General features: G+C 54.3%; 1 protein-coding gene across 1 annotated transcript in view; it reads right to left on the bottom strand.

The window, feature by feature from the left end:
- CHD5 (chromodomain helicase DNA binding protein 5) overlaps positions 1–19,716 on the bottom strand; it is a 67,848-nt gene that overhangs the window by 14,880 nt on the left and 33,252 nt on the right. The window contains exons 16-33 of the mRNA XM_055419428.2: positions 16,473–16,610; positions 16,263–16,384; positions 15,294–15,467; positions 14,774–14,915; positions 13,376–13,507; positions 10,445–10,562; positions 8,995–9,119; positions 7,709–7,940; positions 7,416–7,526; positions 6,956–7,128; positions 6,234–6,408; positions 5,719–5,811; positions 5,423–5,511; positions 4,973–5,106; positions 4,412–4,556; positions 3,893–4,052; positions 1,630–1,709; positions 1,249–1,381 (exon numbers count right to left, since the gene is read on the bottom strand). Coding sequence (XP_055275403.1) covers positions 1,249–1,381; positions 1,630–1,709; positions 3,893–4,052; positions 4,412–4,556; positions 4,973–5,106; positions 5,423–5,511; positions 5,719–5,811; positions 6,234–6,408; positions 6,956–7,128; positions 7,416–7,526; positions 7,709–7,940; positions 8,995–9,119; positions 10,445–10,562; positions 13,376–13,507; positions 14,774–14,915; positions 15,294–15,467; positions 16,263–16,384; positions 16,473–16,610 — 2,476 coding nt within the window. The remainder of the gene's footprint in view (positions 1–1,248; positions 1,382–1,629; positions 1,710–3,892; positions 4,053–4,411; positions 4,557–4,972; positions 5,107–5,422; positions 5,512–5,718; positions 5,812–6,233; positions 6,409–6,955; positions 7,129–7,415; positions 7,527–7,708; positions 7,941–8,994; positions 9,120–10,444; positions 10,563–13,375; positions 13,508–14,773; positions 14,916–15,293; positions 15,468–16,262; positions 16,385–16,472; positions 16,611–19,716) is intronic.

A 19,716-nucleotide genomic window follows, 5' to 3' on the forward strand; every position in this document is an offset into this window, starting at 1 on the left:
GAAAATGAAAGCGTTACTGCTTAGTCACGTCCAACTCTGTGCAACCCTGCAGACAGTAGCCCGCCAGGCTCCTCTGTCCATGGGATTCTCCAGGCAAGAATACTGGAGTGGGCAGCCATTCCCTTCTCTGGGGGATCTTTCCCGACCCAGGGATCAAACCTGGGTCTCCTGCATGGCAGATTCTTTACCATCTAAGCCACCAGGAAAGCCCAAAAGTAAGCTCAATCCATTTAAGCCTAAAAAAACCTTAAAGCAAAAAGAATCAGGAGGAATATAAGAAGGTTATTACATAATAAATAAACACGTCACCAGAAAATTAGAAAAAACCTGAACCAATATGCACCTAACAACCCAATCCCAAACTAAAGCAAAATCTGGCCTTCAGAGAACAGAGACTAACCCACAATCACAGAGATTTTAACATAAGTCTCTCAGACTTGACTGATCAAAGCAAACCAAAAATGAGTAAGGATATAAAAAATCTGAACAAAGTAACAATCTAATGCAGCGGTCCCCAGTCTTTTTGGCACCAGGGACCAGTTTCACGGAAGACAAGTTTTTCCATGGACCCGGGGGATGATTCAAGAGTAAATGTAATCATTTACTGTTCACTTTATTTCTATTATTATTATATAGGCTCCATCTCAGATCATGAGGCATTAGATCCTGGAGTCTGGGGACCCTTGATCTAGTGCACATATTTAGAACTTGACAACCAGCAATAAAATAATAAATATTCCTTTCAAGCACACATGAGCAAAACTCTGACCACATGAAGCAAGAAAAGGTTTCAACAATGTCATACAGACTCATGTGTTCAGACCACAATGTGATTGATTCAGCACTCACTAACAGGGATTTCCCTGGAGATCCAGTGCCTAAGATTCCATGCTCCCAATGCAGGGGCCCTGGGTTCAATCCCTGGTCAGGGAACAGATCCTACATACCACAACTTAGAGCTGGCATGCCTCAGGTAAAGATCCCACAAGCTTCAACTAAGACCTGGTGTAGCCAAATAAATAATATTTATGTTTAAAAAAAAAAATCACTAATAAGATGTAGCCCAACAACCTCCAAACTGTACAGTAGGAAAAGTTATAGCCCACATGCAGAGAACTGAGCTCAGAGAACTGAGCCCTTGGTTCTCGCCTCATCCTGGGCCCTACGGCACTACGACACAGCAGCGCATGGTCCCCACCCAGCCAGGGAGAGACAGGCCTGACACTGCATCAGGGTGGAAGCCCGCACCTTTCGGCAGCTGCTCTGGGGAGGGCTGGGCCTTCTCCATCTCCTCCAGTCGCTCCTCTCGGGCCCTCTCCTTGCCATCGGAGCTCTCCTGCTTGTCCTCTCCCTCCACTCTGTCCAGGGCAGTTGGCAGGGCCTAGGGAGGAGAGGCTTGGGAGCTACAGGGCCTGGGCCTCAATAGGAGCCAGGGAAGGGGCCCTGGGCTTAGAACCCACTCTCTGGTTCCCAGTGCTTGCTCTCAACTATGCTCCAGTCCTGGGGGCTCAAACTTGGAGCCAGGAGGGAGGCCTGGCTTACAGCTGCCAAGGGCAAAACCTGAGAAGGTCCCTGGACCCAGCCCTCACCCCACACCCACAGGGGCCCAGACACCGGCATCTTCTCTACCTGGATTTCTGGGGGCTTCTTTGGCTTCTGCACCCCCACCTCCTTCTCATCCATGTAGCCTAGTGGGGCTTCCATTTTGTCTGAAAGAACAAGGGAGAAGGGTGAGACAGGTGGGCTGGGGTGGGTGGAAGGAAAAGGGCAGGAAATGGGGAGTCAGAGAGGATCCTGGGCCAGGCACCTGCAGAAGGACAGGTGAACCAGGGGAGCCAAAGATCCAGGGCCAGGCCTGCAATGTGGGGAGTCTTGGAGGACCCTTGGCCCGATGAGGTCAAAGCCAGGGGCCAACAGGGCAGAACTACAGGCTGTGGGGACCTCTCGTCTGGAAGCAGAAGGTGAGGTGGGTGGAGGCCCAGACTGGGAGCCAGCATGGCCCAGCTGTGGTCTTGGCTTTCAGGCTGGCTGACTGGCCACCTGCCTCTTCCACACTGAGTCACTGCAAAGGGCCAGTGACCCACATGCTCTGAGGAGCCCTGGGAGGTGGTCACTACCCAACTTCACATCACAGATGAGAAAACAGAGCTCATGGGCTAAGGGACCATGAGCACAGGGCCAGGAAGCAAACTAGGCATGTCCGCCTCCAGAGGGTACCTGTACCCAGAAGCAGAATGTCCTCAGAGGCGCTGAGCCTCTCAGGGCCTCACCCGTCACCTGGGACAGGCAGGATGCTCCAGGCCTGAGGGGTACAACAGGGAAGAAGATGTTTTACCTAGATAGACACACAGATCACCAAAAAGACACTCAGAGACAAATAACCCATTAAGGAAGGGCAAAGGATGTAAAATGACATTTCTCCAAAGAAGATGCACAAAAAGCTCAGAAGCACATGAAAAGATTCTCAACATCTTCAGCCACCAGAGATGGAAATCAAAACCACCAGGCTTCCCTGGTGGCTCAGTGGTAAAGAATCTGCCTGCCAATGCTGGAGACACGGGTTTGATCCCTGGTCTGAGGAGATGCCACATACCTCAGAGCAGCTGAGCCCGTGTGCCACAACTACTGAGCCTGTGCTCTAGGGCCCAGGAGCTGCAACTGCTGAGTCCACGTGATGCAACCACTGAAGCCCGAGAACCCGTGCTCCACAGAGAAGCCACTGCAGTGAGAAGCCTGCATGCTGCAACTGGAGAAGAGCCCAAGCAGCAACGAAGACCCGGCACAGCCACAAATAAATAAGTAAAACACCACAACGAGACTCCCCCTTCACACTCACTAAGATGGCTATAAGCAAAAAGATAAGTGCTGGCCCAGAGGTGGAGAAATTGGAACCTCATATGCGGCTGGTAGAATATAAAATGGTGTAGTCACTGTGAAAAAGTTTGGCAGTTCCTCAAAATGTTATACCAGGTGACCCAGCAATTCTATTCCTACCTATACACCCAAGAGAAATGAAAACATCTATTTCCAACTGAACACAAAAGTTCAAAGCAATGTTACTCACCACATTATTCACAATAGCCAAAGGTAGAAACAACCCAAAATCCATCACCTGACGAATGGATACACAAAATGTGGTGGATCCAAACAGTGGAATCGAATATTATTCAGCTACAAAAAGGAATGAAATGCTGACACCCTAAAACCTGGATGAATCTGGAATACATCGCATGCTAGTGAAAGCTGGGCACAAAAGGCCACACGGTGCATTTCATTTACATGAAACGTCCACAATAGACAAACCCATAGAGACAGAAAGATCAGTGGTTGCCAGGGAAAGACATGAGAAGGAATGAAGTGTCACTACTAATGAGTATGTGTTTCTTTGGGGGTTAATGAAAACATCCTGGAATCAGAGGCAATGGTTGCACAATCCTATTGACATGCTAGCACCAACTGGGTAATTCGCTTTTAAAGGCTTTTGGCTTCCCAGGTGGCGCTAGTGGTAAAGAACCCGCCTGCCAATGCAGGAGACATAAGACACACAGGTTCAATCCCTGGGTTGGTAAGACCCCCTGGAGAAGGAAATGGCAACCCACTCCAGTATTCTTGCCTATAGAATCCCATGGACAGAGGAGCCTGGCAGGCTACAGTTCACAGGGCTGCAAACAGTCAGACACAACTGAAGTAACTTAGCACTCACGCAAAGACTGATATTGTGGTGTGTGAATTACATCTCAAAGTTATCATTAAAAAGAAAATATCTTAGGGGAGTGATACTTCTTCCGCTAAAAGGTTTGTGGGGGTGGGATGTGGGAAGGACGTGGGGTCTCCTGGGGCCTCGCCGCCTGCCATGACCTGGGTGTCCGCCCCTCCTCATTGGAGTCCAGACCTGGCAGGCCCAGAGGGCCAGGCAGGAGATGGGCAGGGCTGGCGGGCACTGGTGTGTTGGGATCCGAGGAGATGACTTCGCCCGGCTTCTTGCCCTCGGGCCCCTCAGGGATCAGATCCGGGGTGCTGTACTTTCCGTTGACGTGCTCAAACTCCTGAACCTAGGCAGGTGGGAGCGAGGCAGCAGGGAGGTGGTCACAGCTCAGATGTGAGGGCCTCGGAGTGGCCGGAAGGACTGGGGATGTCCCTGGCTTGGAGTGGCTGCTGACTCCAACCAAGGCTGACCACAGACTCCCACGCCAGGCCCTACCCCCACCCATCTCCACCTGTCATCCTGGCCTCCAGTCCCCTCCTCACCACTGCCCACTTCCCCATCCAGAGATGCATTCTGGGTCCATCCCTCTAAGCTGACTCAGACCCTGGACAGCCAGGCACTTGCTCTCTGCCCACTGACCCCCCTGGAGCACACCCAGGCCATGGGCGACCACCAGGAAAAGCCCAGTAAAGGCTACTCACCCACCTTCTTCCTAACTAGTGACATGACCCCGATGCGCGTAAGCACGTGCTGCCTGGAGAGGCCCTCACGGGGCACGCCGTCCGCAAAGGTCTCCGCGCCGTCAGCCCCCGGCTCACACAGGTGCCGCATGAAGAGGGACACATAGGCTCTGGGGTGGGGGGGACTGGGGCTCAGGGAGTGGGGGGCCGGCAGGACCCCGGGGGACCTCCTGGCTGGAATCATCACCCATCACCTGCTTCCCAACCAGGCCTGCTGGATCAGGCCCCAGGGAAGAACAGAGGGGGCTCCGGGCAGGGAACCCTCCTGGGACAGCCCTTCCCCTGGAGAACCCAGATCCTCTATGCTTCCGTTAACACCAGCTGCCCTGGCAGAGGTGACCAGTCACGTTCTCTGCACAGGAACCCTGACCAGGCCTGGACTTCAGCTACCAGACATCAGAGAGCTGTGAGTTCTCTGGCCACCCCCAGCCTGGCAGTAACACTGCCCACTGTGCTGGCCCGTCCAGAGGAGCCTGCCCACTCCAGGTGGGCGGCTACACCTGGGCCACCACCTCGGCCCCTTTACCTAAACTCCTTCTCGCTCTTCCCACGAAGGTCCCGCACCAGCCAGTGGGAGTTGAAGGCATCCTGAGGGGGCATGCCCCAGCGCATGATGGCATTCAAAAAGGCCTTCCGCTGGCGGGCGTTGAAGCCTAGCACCTGGGCAGGGCAGGCAGCAGGGTGGGGGAGCAGGGAATTCAGAGTTGAAGAGAAAGACACAGGGAGGGGAGGAGATGGGGGGGGCAGGGGGGGAGCAGGGGGGGCAACCACCTGGGGCAGGACCCAAAGGGGCACAGCCCAGACCAAGGGTCTGTCCCCGCCCCCCCACCTCTACTTGGCATGTGATCCAGTGTAACCCCAGCCCTTCTGTCCCTCCTCCACACCCCGGGGGAGCAGGGCTAAGTTCTTTGCTCTGAGAGATGAGATAAACTCCAGGAAAGAGAAGTGGGAAAGTGGGGGTGCAGGCGGGCCCCACCTCAATGTTGCCGCCGACCCGGGCAAGAAGAGGAGGCAGAGGCTTGTCCCTGTCGCTCTTCAGCTGCCTCCTGGATTGTCGCCGTCCACCTGGGGGAGCAGCCCCGCCACAAGCCCTCAGCAGGGCCCGAGATGTCCTGACCCACCCCATCCCCCAACATGCCCCAGACAGCAGACCCTTCAGGGCCTACTCCAAAGGACAGATGCTGGTCCCGATGCCCCCAGGACCCCCGACCTGATCATCAGCTCCCCAACACACAGCCTGGCCCCAGCCCAGAGTCACCAGCCCTGACTCACTCTGCCCTTCCGGCCTTTCCTCAAAGTCCTCGTCCTCATCCTCAGAGCCAATGGAATATTCAGACTGGTTGTCTGAGAGCTCGTCCTGCCACTCTGTCGGGGGGTCAGGAAGAGGGGCACAGAGTGGGCTGTGCAGGCAGAAGCCCGCCGGAGCCCCTCACACCCACCCCAACAACAGTGATGATGAAAACAGCCACCGTGCACTTCCTATGAGCTCACTTAACAACCTTACAACCTTACACTACATTCTCAGGCCTTATACCATCAATGGCCCTATTTAACAGATAGAGAAACTGAGGCTTGACTAAAACCACTAGCAGTGAAGTCTGAGTCACTACCCATCTCGTTCCCCCCAAAACCCAACACCACACCAGCTACCAGCCGCACTTCTCCAAGAAGCATTCCAACCATCTCCTGGCTCAGCCACTCCACACGGCTCCCACTCTCCCGCCCCGGGAATTCCTGCCACAGGGATGTCCTCCCCGCCAGCAGGACCCTGACCACCAGACACGCACCCTGGTCCTCCTGGGAGGCGTCGTTGTAGTTGACCTGCTTGCGGATGCGCTTGCCCTTGCCCAGGTTGCGGGCCAGGTCCTCCTGCTGCTGCTCGTAGTGGTGCCGCAGCAGCTTCTCCCAGTAGTCGGGGTCCACGTTCTCCTCCTGCTTGATGATCTCCCGTTCCACCTCCTCCTAGGGGCGCGGGGGCCGCGGACGCGGTGAGGGTGGGGCCGGCGGGCATCTCCACCCCCGCGGAGGCGTCACTGCCTCTACCACGGCTCACCCTCTAGCGGCTCAAGGGGAACTGGAAAGCCTGCCTACTCCAGGTAGCCCTCCCTGATCACCCCGGCCCCAGCTGGCCTTCCTCTTCCTGCTCCTGTCTCAGTAATTCACTCATCCATTCATTCATGCCACAAGTATGCCCTGGCCTTGTGCCAGGCACTGAGATACAGAATTGAATAAGCGCCACCACTGCCCTCAGGAGGCTCCCAGTTTCAAAAGGAAAAGTGGCACTTAGAAGAATAATTAGCACCCACGGTCTGCGCGTAGGGCGGTGGAAGTTGACCGGTAAGGAGAGGAGCCACTCAGGAGAGACCCAGGAGCCAGAGTTTCTTAAATGGAGAAGTCGTAACGGGGTGAGGGCGGGGCCACGGAAGGGCGGGGCCGGAAGGGGCGGGGCAGCGGGGCGGGGCCTCGGTGGGCGGGGTCGCTGAGGGGCGGGGCAGCGGGCGGGGCTTACCACGCCATCCTCCTCGCGCACCACATACTGCGCCACCTTGAAGGAGCTCAGGTATTCATTCATGTTCTGGAGCTCCGTGTCGTCCGTGGCATCCTGGTTCCGGTCCAGCAGCTTGGAGATGGCCGCATCGTCATAGTGAATCACACTGCTATCCTCCACGTCCTTGTTGTCACCTGGGGGCAGCCAGGATGCAGAGTCAGGGGACCCCTGCGCCCCGCCAGAGCAGGTTCCCGACAATGGTGCTTCCCAGTCCCTGCCAGGGGCTGCAGCTGAAGAGTAAGTGACCATAGACAGGAACCTGTATTGTCACAGCCCCTCGGCCCCTCCATCTAAGGTCCGCAGGCACCCAAGGGGAGCAGGCAAGGGAACCTGACAAAATGGGTTTGGGGGCCCACTTCCTTCCAGGAACAGCCGTCCAGGGTACAGGAGGAGCTGGGGGCTGGGCTGGGAGGGCCCCTACCTGGTGGAGTGCTGCCATGCTTTTTCTTGGCGCTGGCAGCCAAGGCTCCCCCTTTGGAGGACTGGACATCAGGGATGGGCGTGGCAGGTCTCTGGCCCTGAGACATCATGCCTGTAGGACATGGGGATGGGGAGCTGCAGGGCTGGGGGGTGGCACCAGAGATGCCACCCTGGCCCTGCCCATCCTGGCCAGGAGTGGGGAGCAGAAGGAGAAACTGGGCACTGGGGGTGCCCTGGGAGGGGAGTGTCTCAAGCAGGACCACCCCCGCCATGCCCAGCACCCAGGACACCCACCCTCCACGTCATCCTTGAAGAGCTCCTCCGTGCCAAACTTGAGGATGTCATCCAGCTCCTGCTTGGTCATGGAGCCAGACTTGGAGCCCAGGCCAGGTCGCACCACCAGGTGGGTGAGCATCATCTTGCGCTTGGCCACCTGCGTGATGCGCTCCTCCACTGAGGCCCGCGTCACGAAGCGATAGATCATCACCTTCTTGTTCTGCCCGATGCGGTGGGCACGGCTGAAGGCCTGGGGGCAACCTGCAGCTTAGCACCCGTGGTTCAACAGAGGACTAGGGGCCCAGGGCCAGGGGGCAGGGTGGGGGGGAAGGGGGGAGGCATGCAAATGAGCTCATGAGCACCCTCTGCATGGAATGGGCTGTGTGACTGCCCATGAAGATGTATGTGCACCAGGGCACCTGTACTCCCGACCTGTGTGTGTTCTAGTATAAGCCTGGGTGCCTGTGCAGGGATAACTCAGTGTGATTGCAGGTGTGCAGGGGTAGGTGTGAGGGGCAGTGTGGCCAGTGTACTTGCTGTAGTGAAGCCACACAGGGTGCTGATGGCACTCGTGCCAAGGTGGGGGCTGCACCTCCCTGGAAGTGACCACTAGTGGGGCTGTGAGCCCACCTGTTGGAGAGGTATAGCTACCCTGCAAGGACAGGTGTGACATGAGGACAGGCTTGAGTCTTTCTGCATCAGGCATCCACATGACTTGACCCAGCGTAATAAGGTCTGTGTAGGCGACTGTACACAAGTGCACATGAGTTTGCATGTGTGCCCTAAGAGTATAATGTGTGTATGTGCCTGGTCCTGTCCCAAGAAGGGTGGGCAGGAGACAGCAGAGTGTGTCTCTGCTCCTACACCCCCAACCCTCCCACCCTTCCTCACCAGCTCCAGTGCCCCCTCCTCCACCAATGCTTCTTCTTCCCCCCACCACCACAGTCCTTGTCCCCTCTATTTTCCTGTTGTTCCAAAACTGGCCCCCTCTGGGCCCCAGGACCCCTCATCCTGACTCCCTCCATGGCCTTCATCCTAAGAGTGATGGGACAGAACAAGGGTCATGTTCACACAGAGTGCTGCATGTTCTTGGACACGTTCCCTGCCCTCTCTGGGCTGTTTCCTCTTTTGTACAATGGTGGGGGGCTCACCTTCCAGGTGGCCCTTGGGGCTGGGACTCTATGAGGTGGGTCCAGGAGGAGGTAAAGCCCTAAGACAGTCTGGGGGTGGAGGAGAGGGAACGCCCACAGAACCAGGGGCAGCAAGGGACCCTCTGAGAGGGTTCTAGTGTTGGGGCCACACACCTGGATGTCATTGTGCGGGTTCCAGTCCGAGTCGTAGATGATGACCGTGTCCGCCGTGGCCAGGTTGATCCCCAGGCCACCTGCCCGGGTCGAGAGGAGGAAGCAGAACTGCTGGGCCCCAGGGGCTGAGGAAGAGAGGCAGGTGCCCAGTAGGGTGAGTGAGGGGCATACCCTGAGAGGTGGGATGGGAGACAAGGGCGTGGCAGACAGGGGGGCACAGGGGAGACCACAGGGAGGGGGCAGGAACTGTGGCCCCATCTCAGGCCACAATGGCCTCAGCTGTGCTTGGGGAAGCCAGAAGAGGCCTGGGGCCCCTGGGCATGGAGCGGAGACAGGGCAGCCCACCTGAGCCCCACATAGCCCACAGCTGTGCTCCAAGCCCTGACCCAACAGGAGGAAGATAAAATGAGAATGAACTGATTTTCAAAGCCCAGAAGGGCAAAGGAGAAACTACAAACAGCCAGCAAAGACCAGCAGAGCCCCTGAAGGTCAGGCCCCTGGGAGGTCAGCAGAGCTCATCCTTCATGCCCTTCCAGCTGCCACCACATACGATGCTTTCAGAGTGACCACTGAACACTCAGCGTCACAGCTCCAGGGCGTGGGCCAGCCCTCTGGTCAGTCCCCACTGCCCCAAGACAGCTGGGTCTCAGACCTATCCGGGCCTTTCATTAAGTGACCTGGGACTGACCATGGCACCTACTTGAGCCGTACATAGGTCCCCAATCCACCTGATGCTTCCCACTGCCATGTGCGCTGGGACCACGTCTACATCCAGAAACCATACTCGCTTTACCTCTGACATGAGTGGGCAATAGGAATCGCTGCTTTGGGTTTGGCGGTCACAGGGCCTCAGACCTTCTCTGAGGGTGGAAGGCAGGAAGCAGCCACGATACCACTTCATCTCTTTCTGAAAACCTCCCACTAAAGAGGTGCTGGACCATGTCTGCAGACATTCCCTCCACTCCAGAGCTAGTTCCCAGCCTCCCAGCATCACCAGGGAGACAGTTTGAGCTGGGGTGGCCCTGCCCCTTCCTCTGTCCTTCCCCTAGGGCAGTGCTGCTCAGCTCTGTCCCTCCTTGCAGCAGCCTGTGTTGCGGGGACAAGCCCTGTCCAGCCCTGCTCGTAACTGCAGTTTTAGCTGGTGTCAGTATCAGAAGCCCAGGGGTGCTGGCCAGACCCTCCACAGCAGCTTCATTTAGTAACAGGAATTTTCCTCCCCTTCTGCCCTCCTCCTAATTTCTCAGTTCTAAACACCCAAGCAGGCCCCTGGAAAGTTCCATGGGATGAATTCTTTTTACCAGCTACTGGGACCTAAGGATAGCTCTGCTTTCTTCAGCTGTTTGAGGAGTAGCTAACCTGACCATAAATTGGGTAGTCTGGCTAAGATCCTAGCCTGGGAGGAGAGGCAGACAGGGGTCCCCATCAAGAAGCCCTGGGTAAAGTTGGGTACCATTGAATCTGTCAATTGCTTCTTGCCGAAGGCCCCCTGTGATGCCACCGTCAATCCGCTCATACTTGTAGCCCTCATACTCCAGGAAGTCCTCCAGGAGGTCCAGCATCTTGGTCATCTGCAGGGGACATGGTATTCCTGAGGGGCTGGCACAGAGGTGGGACCCCTGCCATGGGCAGGGACCTCATGACAGTTGGGGAGAGACAGAGCAACCTACTGAGTGGGGAGACAGGTAGGACCCAGGCAGGCCTGACTTGGGACCATTCTCTGAAGAAAAATGCCGTTTCCAACCTCAACCCCCAGAACCATCCCATCCCCCACACCAGCCCCATAGCCTTCTGCCTAAGACACAGCTCAGAGCATGTGCCACCCTGCTGTCACCTCTCAGAATAAAGTCCCAAGTCCTCATCTTGGCATTCTAGGCTTGCCAGATTGGTCAGTCCATTGGGCCTTCATATCCCAATGCTTCTTCTGTATCCCACAACCATCCCAGATTACCTGGACTTTCTTCCCACCCCCTTACTGCCTAGGGGACTCAAACAGCACCTCCTCTGTGATATCTTCCCTGATTTCACTCTCCCTATGAGAAGAGAAAGGCAGGCCCTTCTGAGCTCCCATAATCCTCCATAATCAATCCTGAGAGATAGTTTAGCTAGACATAAAATTATCAGTTGCAATTTTTCCCATAGCGTAATGTAGATATTGCCATTTTCTTTTGCCACTTCTATTGCTGATATAAAATCTGAGGACAGTCTAATTGTCATTCCTGTGTAGGTATAAGATCTGAAAAGTATAGCATTTTCCCTACAATGTGCCTAGGGCTTCCTTTCATATTTATATTTTTATTTTTATTTCTTGGTACTCCAGAGTGTGCTTCCGACCTGAGACCACATGTCTTTCTCTAGGTCTAAAGACTCTCATTAAATCTGACTTCTTTACCATTTTCTCTAGTTCTTTTTCTGCAACTCCTATTACAGATACATATTGAATAGTTAGTTACTAGAGCCTCTCAAGGTGTTTTCCATGCAATGTCTCATTTTTATCTTTGTCTTTCTGTGCTGCATTCTGGGAAAATTCCTCAATGCCAGGTTCCCATTCATCAGTGTTCTCTTCAACAGTGTTGAGAGTTTATTTAATCTGTTGAAATGTTTTGTTCCCATTTTATGCAGATCCTTTCCCTGGTTAGGGGCTTTCCTGGTGGCTCAGTGGTAAAGAACCTGCCTGCCAATGCAGGAGAAGCAGGTTCCATCCCTGGGTAAGGAAGATCCCCTGGAGAAGGGAATGGCTACCCACTCCAGTATTCTTGCCTGGAGAATTCCATGGATAGAGGAGCCTAGTAGCCTATAGTCCATGGGGTCGCAAAAAGCTGGACAAAACTGAGCAACTAACACTTTTTCTAGTTAGTTATTCTTGTTTCACTTCTTGCTGCTTGTGCTTATTTATTTTATTGGAGTTCCTTCTGTTTTGGTGGGAGTTTTGCCCATGCCACACTGTTTGTGGTATCTTAGTACCCCGACCAGGGGTTGAACCCAGAGCCTCGGCAGTGAAAGTGAGGAGTTCTGACCACTAGACCTCCAGGGAATGCCCCCTGCAGGCTGATTCTGCAGAGTCAGGACCCTGTCTGTCTCTGTCACTTTCTCTTTGTGCACACTTCAAGAAGTTGTGCAGTTCTACTTGGTCCCTCAAGACCTCAGTTCAAAATCATGTCTTATGTTAGCAGGGGGCTAGAGGATTCTGGGGGCTTCCCTGGTAGCTCAGCTGGGAAAGAATCCACCTGCAATGCAGGAGAGCCTGGTTCAATTCTTAGGTCAGGAAGATCCCCCGGAGAAGGGACAGGCTACCCACTCCAGTATTCATGGGCTTTCCTGGTGGCTCAGACAGTAAAGAATCCACCTGCAATGTGGGAGACCTGGGTTCAATCCCTGGGTTGGGAAGATCCTCTGGAGGAGGGCATGGCGACCCACTCCAGTATTTTTACCTGGAGAATCCCATGGACAGAGGAGCCTGGAAGGCTACAGTCCATGGGGTTGCAAAGAGTCGGACGCGACTGAGCGACTAAAGAGAACACAGGGGATTCTGGATCCAGTGCCCAGGCCAGCCTACAGTCACAGGCTTGATCTGTTTTCCCCAGATCCCTCGGCCTGCTGCAGGCCCCTAGTGGGATCGGGGCTACAGGCAGGAGCAGCTGTCACCAGCAGACTTTTACCCAGAGTACACAGAGGAGCCACATCTTAGTCTCTGGTTTGAGCAGTGGACCTGGCTCAGTCCCACCATCAGGCAGCATTTTTCACACCAGGCTTGAGGAGCATCACTGACTCCTGTCACAGACATGTGTCGACCTCCGCTTCACACTCTAGACTGCAAGTGTCTTGAGAACAAGAGCTGGACCCCTGTGGCTAGCACAGAGCCTGACATACGACAAGTGCAAAAGGACAGAGGAACAAGTGCACTGATGAACAAATCTCTGAGGCTAGACAGCACTGCCTCTGACCACCTCAAAAGCAATGCTGCAAGTGCAACTTCAGGATCAAGCTTCAGAAAGAACTTCCCCCAGCTAACCCAACACAGGGCTCCTTGTGAACCAACCCAAGGGGCCCTACCTTGGGTTGGTTCATGAGAAGTGGGGCTGCAGGGGTGAAGGGTGAGGGCTGTTGTCCCAGCCCAGACAGAAGCTCCAGGAGGAGCAGGCCAGAGGGTCAAGTAGTGGGGGGGAACACTGGTCCCCACGGCCAATGTGCCCTGAGTGCCTTGAACCTGGACCCCAACTAGCTCTCCTTGGTTGCATCATGCCAAGGCCTGGAGGAGTGACTTTTGACACACAACCCACATGGGGACAACATCAGGCCCTGAGGGCTGCAGGCAGCTTGTGCCCTCAGCTAGCGCAGGCTGCAGGAGGTGGAGAAGCCAGTCAGCCACCTGCAGGCGACTCACCTGGGAGAAGATGAGCACGCGGTGCCCTTCATCCCGCAGTTTCTTGAGCATCTTCTGCAGCAGCATGAGCTTCCCTGAAGACTTGACCAGAGAGCTGCCATCATACGAGCCATTGGGCAGGACGGGGGCCTCCTGCAGACACAGCACAAGGTGGGGTATTGTGGGGGCTCCCCTCTTCTCTCTGGCTCTCCACCAAAGAAGTCTGGGAGGTGGCAGGGGCCGGGGGAGATGAGGGTCCAGCAATAAACTGAGCACCAAGCCCAAGCCCAGGTCAGGCCAGCCTCTGCAGGAACATACAAGCAGGCCACACAGATGTTCCTGAACTGTGTCCCCAGGCAGGGCTCAAACTTGCCAGCCCTGGCCTCTGTCTCCCACTGCTTGGACTCCACCAAGAACACAGACATAGGTGGGTGGATGGATGACAGTCTTGAGGCAAGCTGACCTTCCCAACAAGGTTCTGGCCTGGCCTCTGCAGTCCTGCAGGGCACATCCAGGGAAGGCCAACCCAGCCTCCCAGCTGGGAAGACCCTCAGCTCAAAGGCTCTGCTGGGCCAGAGTGGTGACAGCAGCCTGGGGTTGCCCGAGTCTGCATCACCCACAGCATAGCCTCCACGCTTAACTCAGCATTGCTCTTCCTGTTTGGGGGTGGGGGGGTGGGGATGTATAAACTGGGGGTTTAAATTAGAACCAGAACAGCTGTGAGGGTGACGAGTACCGGTGTCCCAGGCTCTCCATGTGGGCACCGAACACGGACTTTCTCATCTGGTCCTCACTCTTTCGAGAGATGCCATCATTGTCCTCATTTTATAGAGGATAAGCCCAGGGCTCCAAGAGGACCACTGATGGTCCTGAGACCACAAGGTTGGGGCCAGGTGTCTAACCGGGGCTCTGGTCGCTCACCTAGGACTGCACATCACAGTCACCACCCAGGCCTGCCTCCCTGGCTCCCTCGGTGACTGAATACAGCCAAGTCATCCCTTGGATCCCTGGCCTGGGGTCCCTGAGGCTGTAAGGAACTCTTACATAAAGTGTCACCTATCACTTTATGGTCACACATAGGAGCCCAGGAAAGGAGAGGGCCTGCCCGAGCACTGGACGGAGGTAGGTTTACAGAAACTTCTGGCACAATGGGACCTGTATCACCTCTCAGTCTTCACACTCAGGGAGGAGGGCTGAAGGCTTGAGCACCTGTCCCAGCATCCAGGGGCACCATGGCAGCCATGATCACTTGCCACAAGGGCCACAGAAAACCCCCCACAGCAGCCATGTGCATGTACCATGATCTCAGGCCCCTAACATGGCAGCCTTAGGCACTCACCATGGTGGTCAAGGGCCCCTATCATGGTGGCCACAGTGGCAGCCACAAGGGACCTACCACAGCGGCCATGGGGGACCTACCACAGCAGCCACGGGGAAGAGGTAGGGGTGGTTGCAGCACTTCTTCAGGTCCATCATGATGTTAAGCAGTGACACCTGGTTCCCACCCCCCTTGGAGTTCAGCGCCTCGAAGTTCCGCGTGAGGATGAACTTGTAGTACTTCCTGTCACAGAGCAAGGAGGAAAGGCAGTCTGCATGTACCTGGCCATGCCAGCCTCTGAGAGGACACTTTGCTCTGCAGGGAGGCTGGGGCCTGGCAGCCAAGCACAGTTGCAGAGAGACCAAGGGGAGCCCCAAGAGGTGAAGCCACAGGCCTGGCATCACCCAGCAAGTTACTGGGGGACAGGACAAAGTTGGCAGCCCCAACCCTGATCAGTGAAATCGGAGAAGAGACCCCAAGAAGGAAGCTTGTGCAAAAATTGAGTGGAGGCAAGGGCGAAGCCAAAGGCCATTCCACCCATCCCAGGCAGTGGCCCAGGAAGGCCCAGGAAGGCCCTTCTGGGAGAAGACAGGCCCAGGGGACCCAGGGCAGGCCGCTCACTTCTGCATCTGGCTCAGCTCCACGCGGACAATCAGCTCAGTCTTGGCCGGCATGTTCTTGAATACGTCAGCCTTGAGCCGCCTCAGCATGTGTGGCCCCAGCAGGTCGTGCAGCTTCTTGATCTGGTCTTCCTTGGAGATGTCAGCAAACTCCTCCAGGAAGCCCTCCAGGTTGCTGCAAGAAAAAAATGGAATGACAGTCTGGAGGAGGCCAAAGCCCTCTGTAGAGGGAGCAAGGACTGGGGTGGGGAGAAGGCCAACCAGCCCCCTGCCACCTGCCAGAGGGTCAAAGGCAGGCCAGCTGGCTGGTAGGCCAGGGAGCACAGGCCTTGCCCTTGGTGTCCTTCCAGTCTCCATCTAAGCCTAGGTCATCCCCACACATTGCAGCTGTCTCAGCCACATAGGTTATCTTCGTGTGCTCAAAGTCGTCCTGGACAGGCAATCTCTAGGACTCTTACCCATATTACAGAGAAGGAAACTGAGGCTGGTGGGTGCCCATGGTTATACAGTCCAGCCTGCCCTTGAATCTATATCTCCTGGTTCCAAAATCAGCATTTTTCACCCTGAGTCCCCTTTCCAAGCAGGAACATGGGGGTAGGTAAGCAAGGAGGCTGGGGCTCCATCTTCACCCCCATTTCCACCATCACCCCCAGACTTCTGCCTCCCAGCACTGTCGTTGATGTGATCACTCAGGTCTTTGTGGAGGGACAGGGATAATCTGGGGCATGGGGGAGGGACAGGCACCAAGGAGGACTCCCGAGGTCTTCTGGGACAAAGCCAACGAAAACTCACAGGCTGAGCAGCAGCGGGTGTTCCCCAAGCACTCACCATGCGCCAGTGCACTGCTAACACTCCCATTCTACTGATGGAGAAACTGAGGCCCAGTGAGCAGCCCCAGAGCCAGACAGGCACCAACGCCCCTTCCCTGGCAGCCCTCACTCCGCCTCCCCGGCAAGCCCCCCTGACTCACTTGAACCTCTCTGGAGTCAGGAAGTTGAGGAGGTGGAACAGTTCTTCCAGGTTGTTCTGAAGTGGGGTCCCTGTCAGCAGCAGCTTATAATCGATCTTGTAGCTGTTCAAGACCCTGAAGAACTTAGAGGGGAACAGGGGGCCCGTCAAGGGGCACAGGGTGGCCAGCCCACCCAGACGGCTCCAGGGGCCAATGCTCAGCACCTCCTACCTTAGACTGGTTGTTCTTGAGCCGGTGGGCCTCGTCCACCACGAGGCAGGCCCACTCGATGGAGCCCAGGATGGCCTGGTCGATGGTGATGAGCTCATAGGAGGTGAGAAGGACGTGGAATTTGATCTGCACTTCTTTCTGGAGGGAAAAGGGAGTGTTTGGGAGGAGAGCTGGGAGGGCAGTGGATCAAGGTCTCCAGAGACAAAGGAGCCAAAAGGAGTGTGGACAGGACCCCCAGAGAGCTCAGGGAGCCTGGAGACTGAGAGGAAGTCATGGGCCACCAAGTCAAGGGGTCAACTGAGGCCCACAGCACTGTCCCCAAGAGAGGTGGGCAGAGATCAGAGGGGCAGAAGGGAGCTTGTAGGTAGTTTACACTCATCCCTGCCAAGCAGGAGACAGGGGTTTGATCCCTGGATTGGGAAGATCCCCTGGAGAAGGAAATGGCAGCCCACTCCAGTATTCTTGCCTGGGAAATCCCATGGACAGAGGAGCCTGGTGGGCTACAGCCTATGGGTTTGAAAAAGAGTTAGACATGACTTAGCAACTAAACAACAACAACTGCTCTTTTGAGCTACACCTTGGTCGAGTTAATTAACCTCCCCTAGCCTCAGTCTCCTCACCTGTAAAAAGGCAGCAATACTGTGTTTGGGAAGAATGCCACAAGAATCAAAAAAGCTAAGTATGTGCCTCAAAAAGTTACACATTCTATCTTCCTTTTCCTGCATTGGCAGGCGGGTTCTTTACCACTAGCGCCACCTTGGGAAGCCCATGGAGAACAGTATGGAGGTTCCTTTAAAAACTAAATCAGAGCTACCATATGATTCAGCAATCCCACTCCTGGCGATGTATTAGGAGAAAATCAAAATTTGAATAGATACATGTACCCCAGTGTTCATTGTAGCACTATTTACAATAGCCAAGACGTGGAATAAACCTAAGTTTCCATCAGCAGAGGAACGGATAAAGATGATGTCGTCCATATATACAATGGAATATTATTACTCGGCCATAAAAAAGAACAAAATAATGCCATTTTCAGCAACATGGATGGGCCTAGAGATTGTCATATTGAGAGAAGTAAGGCAGACAAAGAAACGACTGCATATATGTGGAATTTTTTTTAATTGCACACACGACCTTTTTTTACAAAAGAGAAACAGAGTCACAGATGTAAAAAACAAACCTGTTTCCAGGAGGGAAACGGGGGAGGGATAAATTGGGAGATTGGAATTGACATATATACACACTACATATTAGATAGATCATAAATAAGAACATACTGTATAGCACAGGGAACTCTACTCAATACTTTGTAATGACCTATATGAAAAAAGAATCTAAAAAAGAGGGGATATATGTATATGTATAGTTGACTCACTTAACTGTATGCCTGAAACTAACATAACATTGTAAATCAACCATACTCCAATAAAATTTTTAAAAATAGAAACAAACAAAATTACATAGAATTACTGTACCATCCTGCAATTCCGCTTCTGGGTATAGACCCAGAAGTGAAAGCAGGGACTTGAATGAATAATTTGCACACCCATGTTCACAGCATTATTCACAAGCACCAAAAGGTGGAAACAGCCATGTGTCCATGGTCTGAGTGGTCCATTCATACACATACAGTGGAATGTTATCCAGTCTTAAAAACCTGACACATGCTACAACGTGCTGAGTGAAATGAGCCAGACACAAAGGACAAATACGGTATGATTCCACTTACACGAGGTACCGAGAATAATCAAAGCCAGAGACCAAAAGGACGAGGCTGCCAGGGGCTGGGGGTAGTCAGTATCTAACAGGGACAGGGTTTCAGTTTTACAAGATGAAGTACTTGGGAGATGACGGAGAGATGGCTGCAGAGAAGTGTGAAGGTACTTGGTGTCCCTGAACTGTACTTGTAAAAATGGTGAAGATGATAAATTTTAAGTATGTGTATTTTACCACAATTTTTTTAAAAGACAATAAACTAAACAACTGAATCAGCAAAGCAACCAGCCTGTCGCATGAGCCCGGTGTGAGCTCAGAGAGAAGTTGTTTCTGGAACCATTGAGCTTATCACCCTCACTAAACAATGAGAATTCCCTGGCAGTCCAGTGGTTAAGGGCTTCCCTAGTGGCTCAGACAGTAAAGAATCTGCCCGCGATGCAGGAGACCCAGGTTTGACCCCTGGGTCAGAAAGATTCCTTGGAAAAGGGAATGGCTACCCACTCCAATGTCCTGGAAGATCCCATGGACAGAGGAGCCTGGCAGGCTATAGTCCATGGGGTCACAAAAGATTGGACACAACTGAGCGACTAATACTTTCCCTTTCACTTTCCAGTGGTTAGGACTCAGTGCTTTCACTGTTGTGGCCCGGGTCAAGGAGCTAAGATCCTGCAAGCCTCACAGCACAGCCAAATAAAAGTTACCAGGCATCTCTCAGGGCCATGATTGTTCCTAGAGGATGGAGAAAGCCGAGGTGAGAACCTTTGGGGAGGTTGGGGATGGTCCACCAGCCCCCAGCACTGCAGCTAGCGTGAGCACCATGGTTGCCCAAGGGCCCCCATGTGCCAGGTGCAGGAATCACTGAGCGCTCTGTGTCCTCGCTTCTCAGAGTGCAGCCTGAGGACCAGAAGGGTGCACATCATCTGGGACTTCGTCAGAAATGCGGAATCTTGGGACTTCCCTGGCGGTCCAGTGGTTAAGATCCTGAGCTTCCATGGCAGGGGGCAAAGGTTCCATCCCTGGTTGGGGAACTAAGATCCCACATGCAACGCAGCATGACCAAAGCCAAATTTAAAAAGAGAGAGAGAGAGAGAGCTTGCCTGGTGGCTCAGTGGTAAAGAATTCTCCTACCAACGCAGGAGACACTGGTTTGATCCCTGATCTGGGAAGATCCCACAGAGCAACTGACCCTGTGCACAACTACTGAGCCCGAGCGCCCTAGAGCTCTGCAACAAGAGAAGCCACCGCAACAAGAAGCCCACACGCCGCAACTAGAGAGTAGCCCCTGCTTGCCACAACTAGAGAAAAGCCAGCACAGCAACAAGGATCCAGTGCCACCAAAAATAAATAATAAATAAACTAAAATTAAGAAAAGAGGAGGAGACACAGACACACACAGGGGAGACAGCCACATGACAACAGAGGCAGAAACCCAAGAGATGGAGCTGCAAAGCAAGGACGGCCAAGGAAGCGCCACCAGATGCTGGAGGAGGTGCGGAAGGGTCCACCCACAGAGCTTCTGAGGGAG

The sequence above is a fragment of the Moschus berezovskii genome, chromosome 17 (assembly GCF_049115385.1).
Source record: "Moschus berezovskii isolate FMDL1 chromosome 17, NW_MosBer_1.0, whole genome shotgun sequence".
Classification (NCBI taxonomy): Eukaryota; Metazoa; Chordata; class Mammalia; order Artiodactyla; family Moschidae; genus Moschus; species Moschus berezovskii.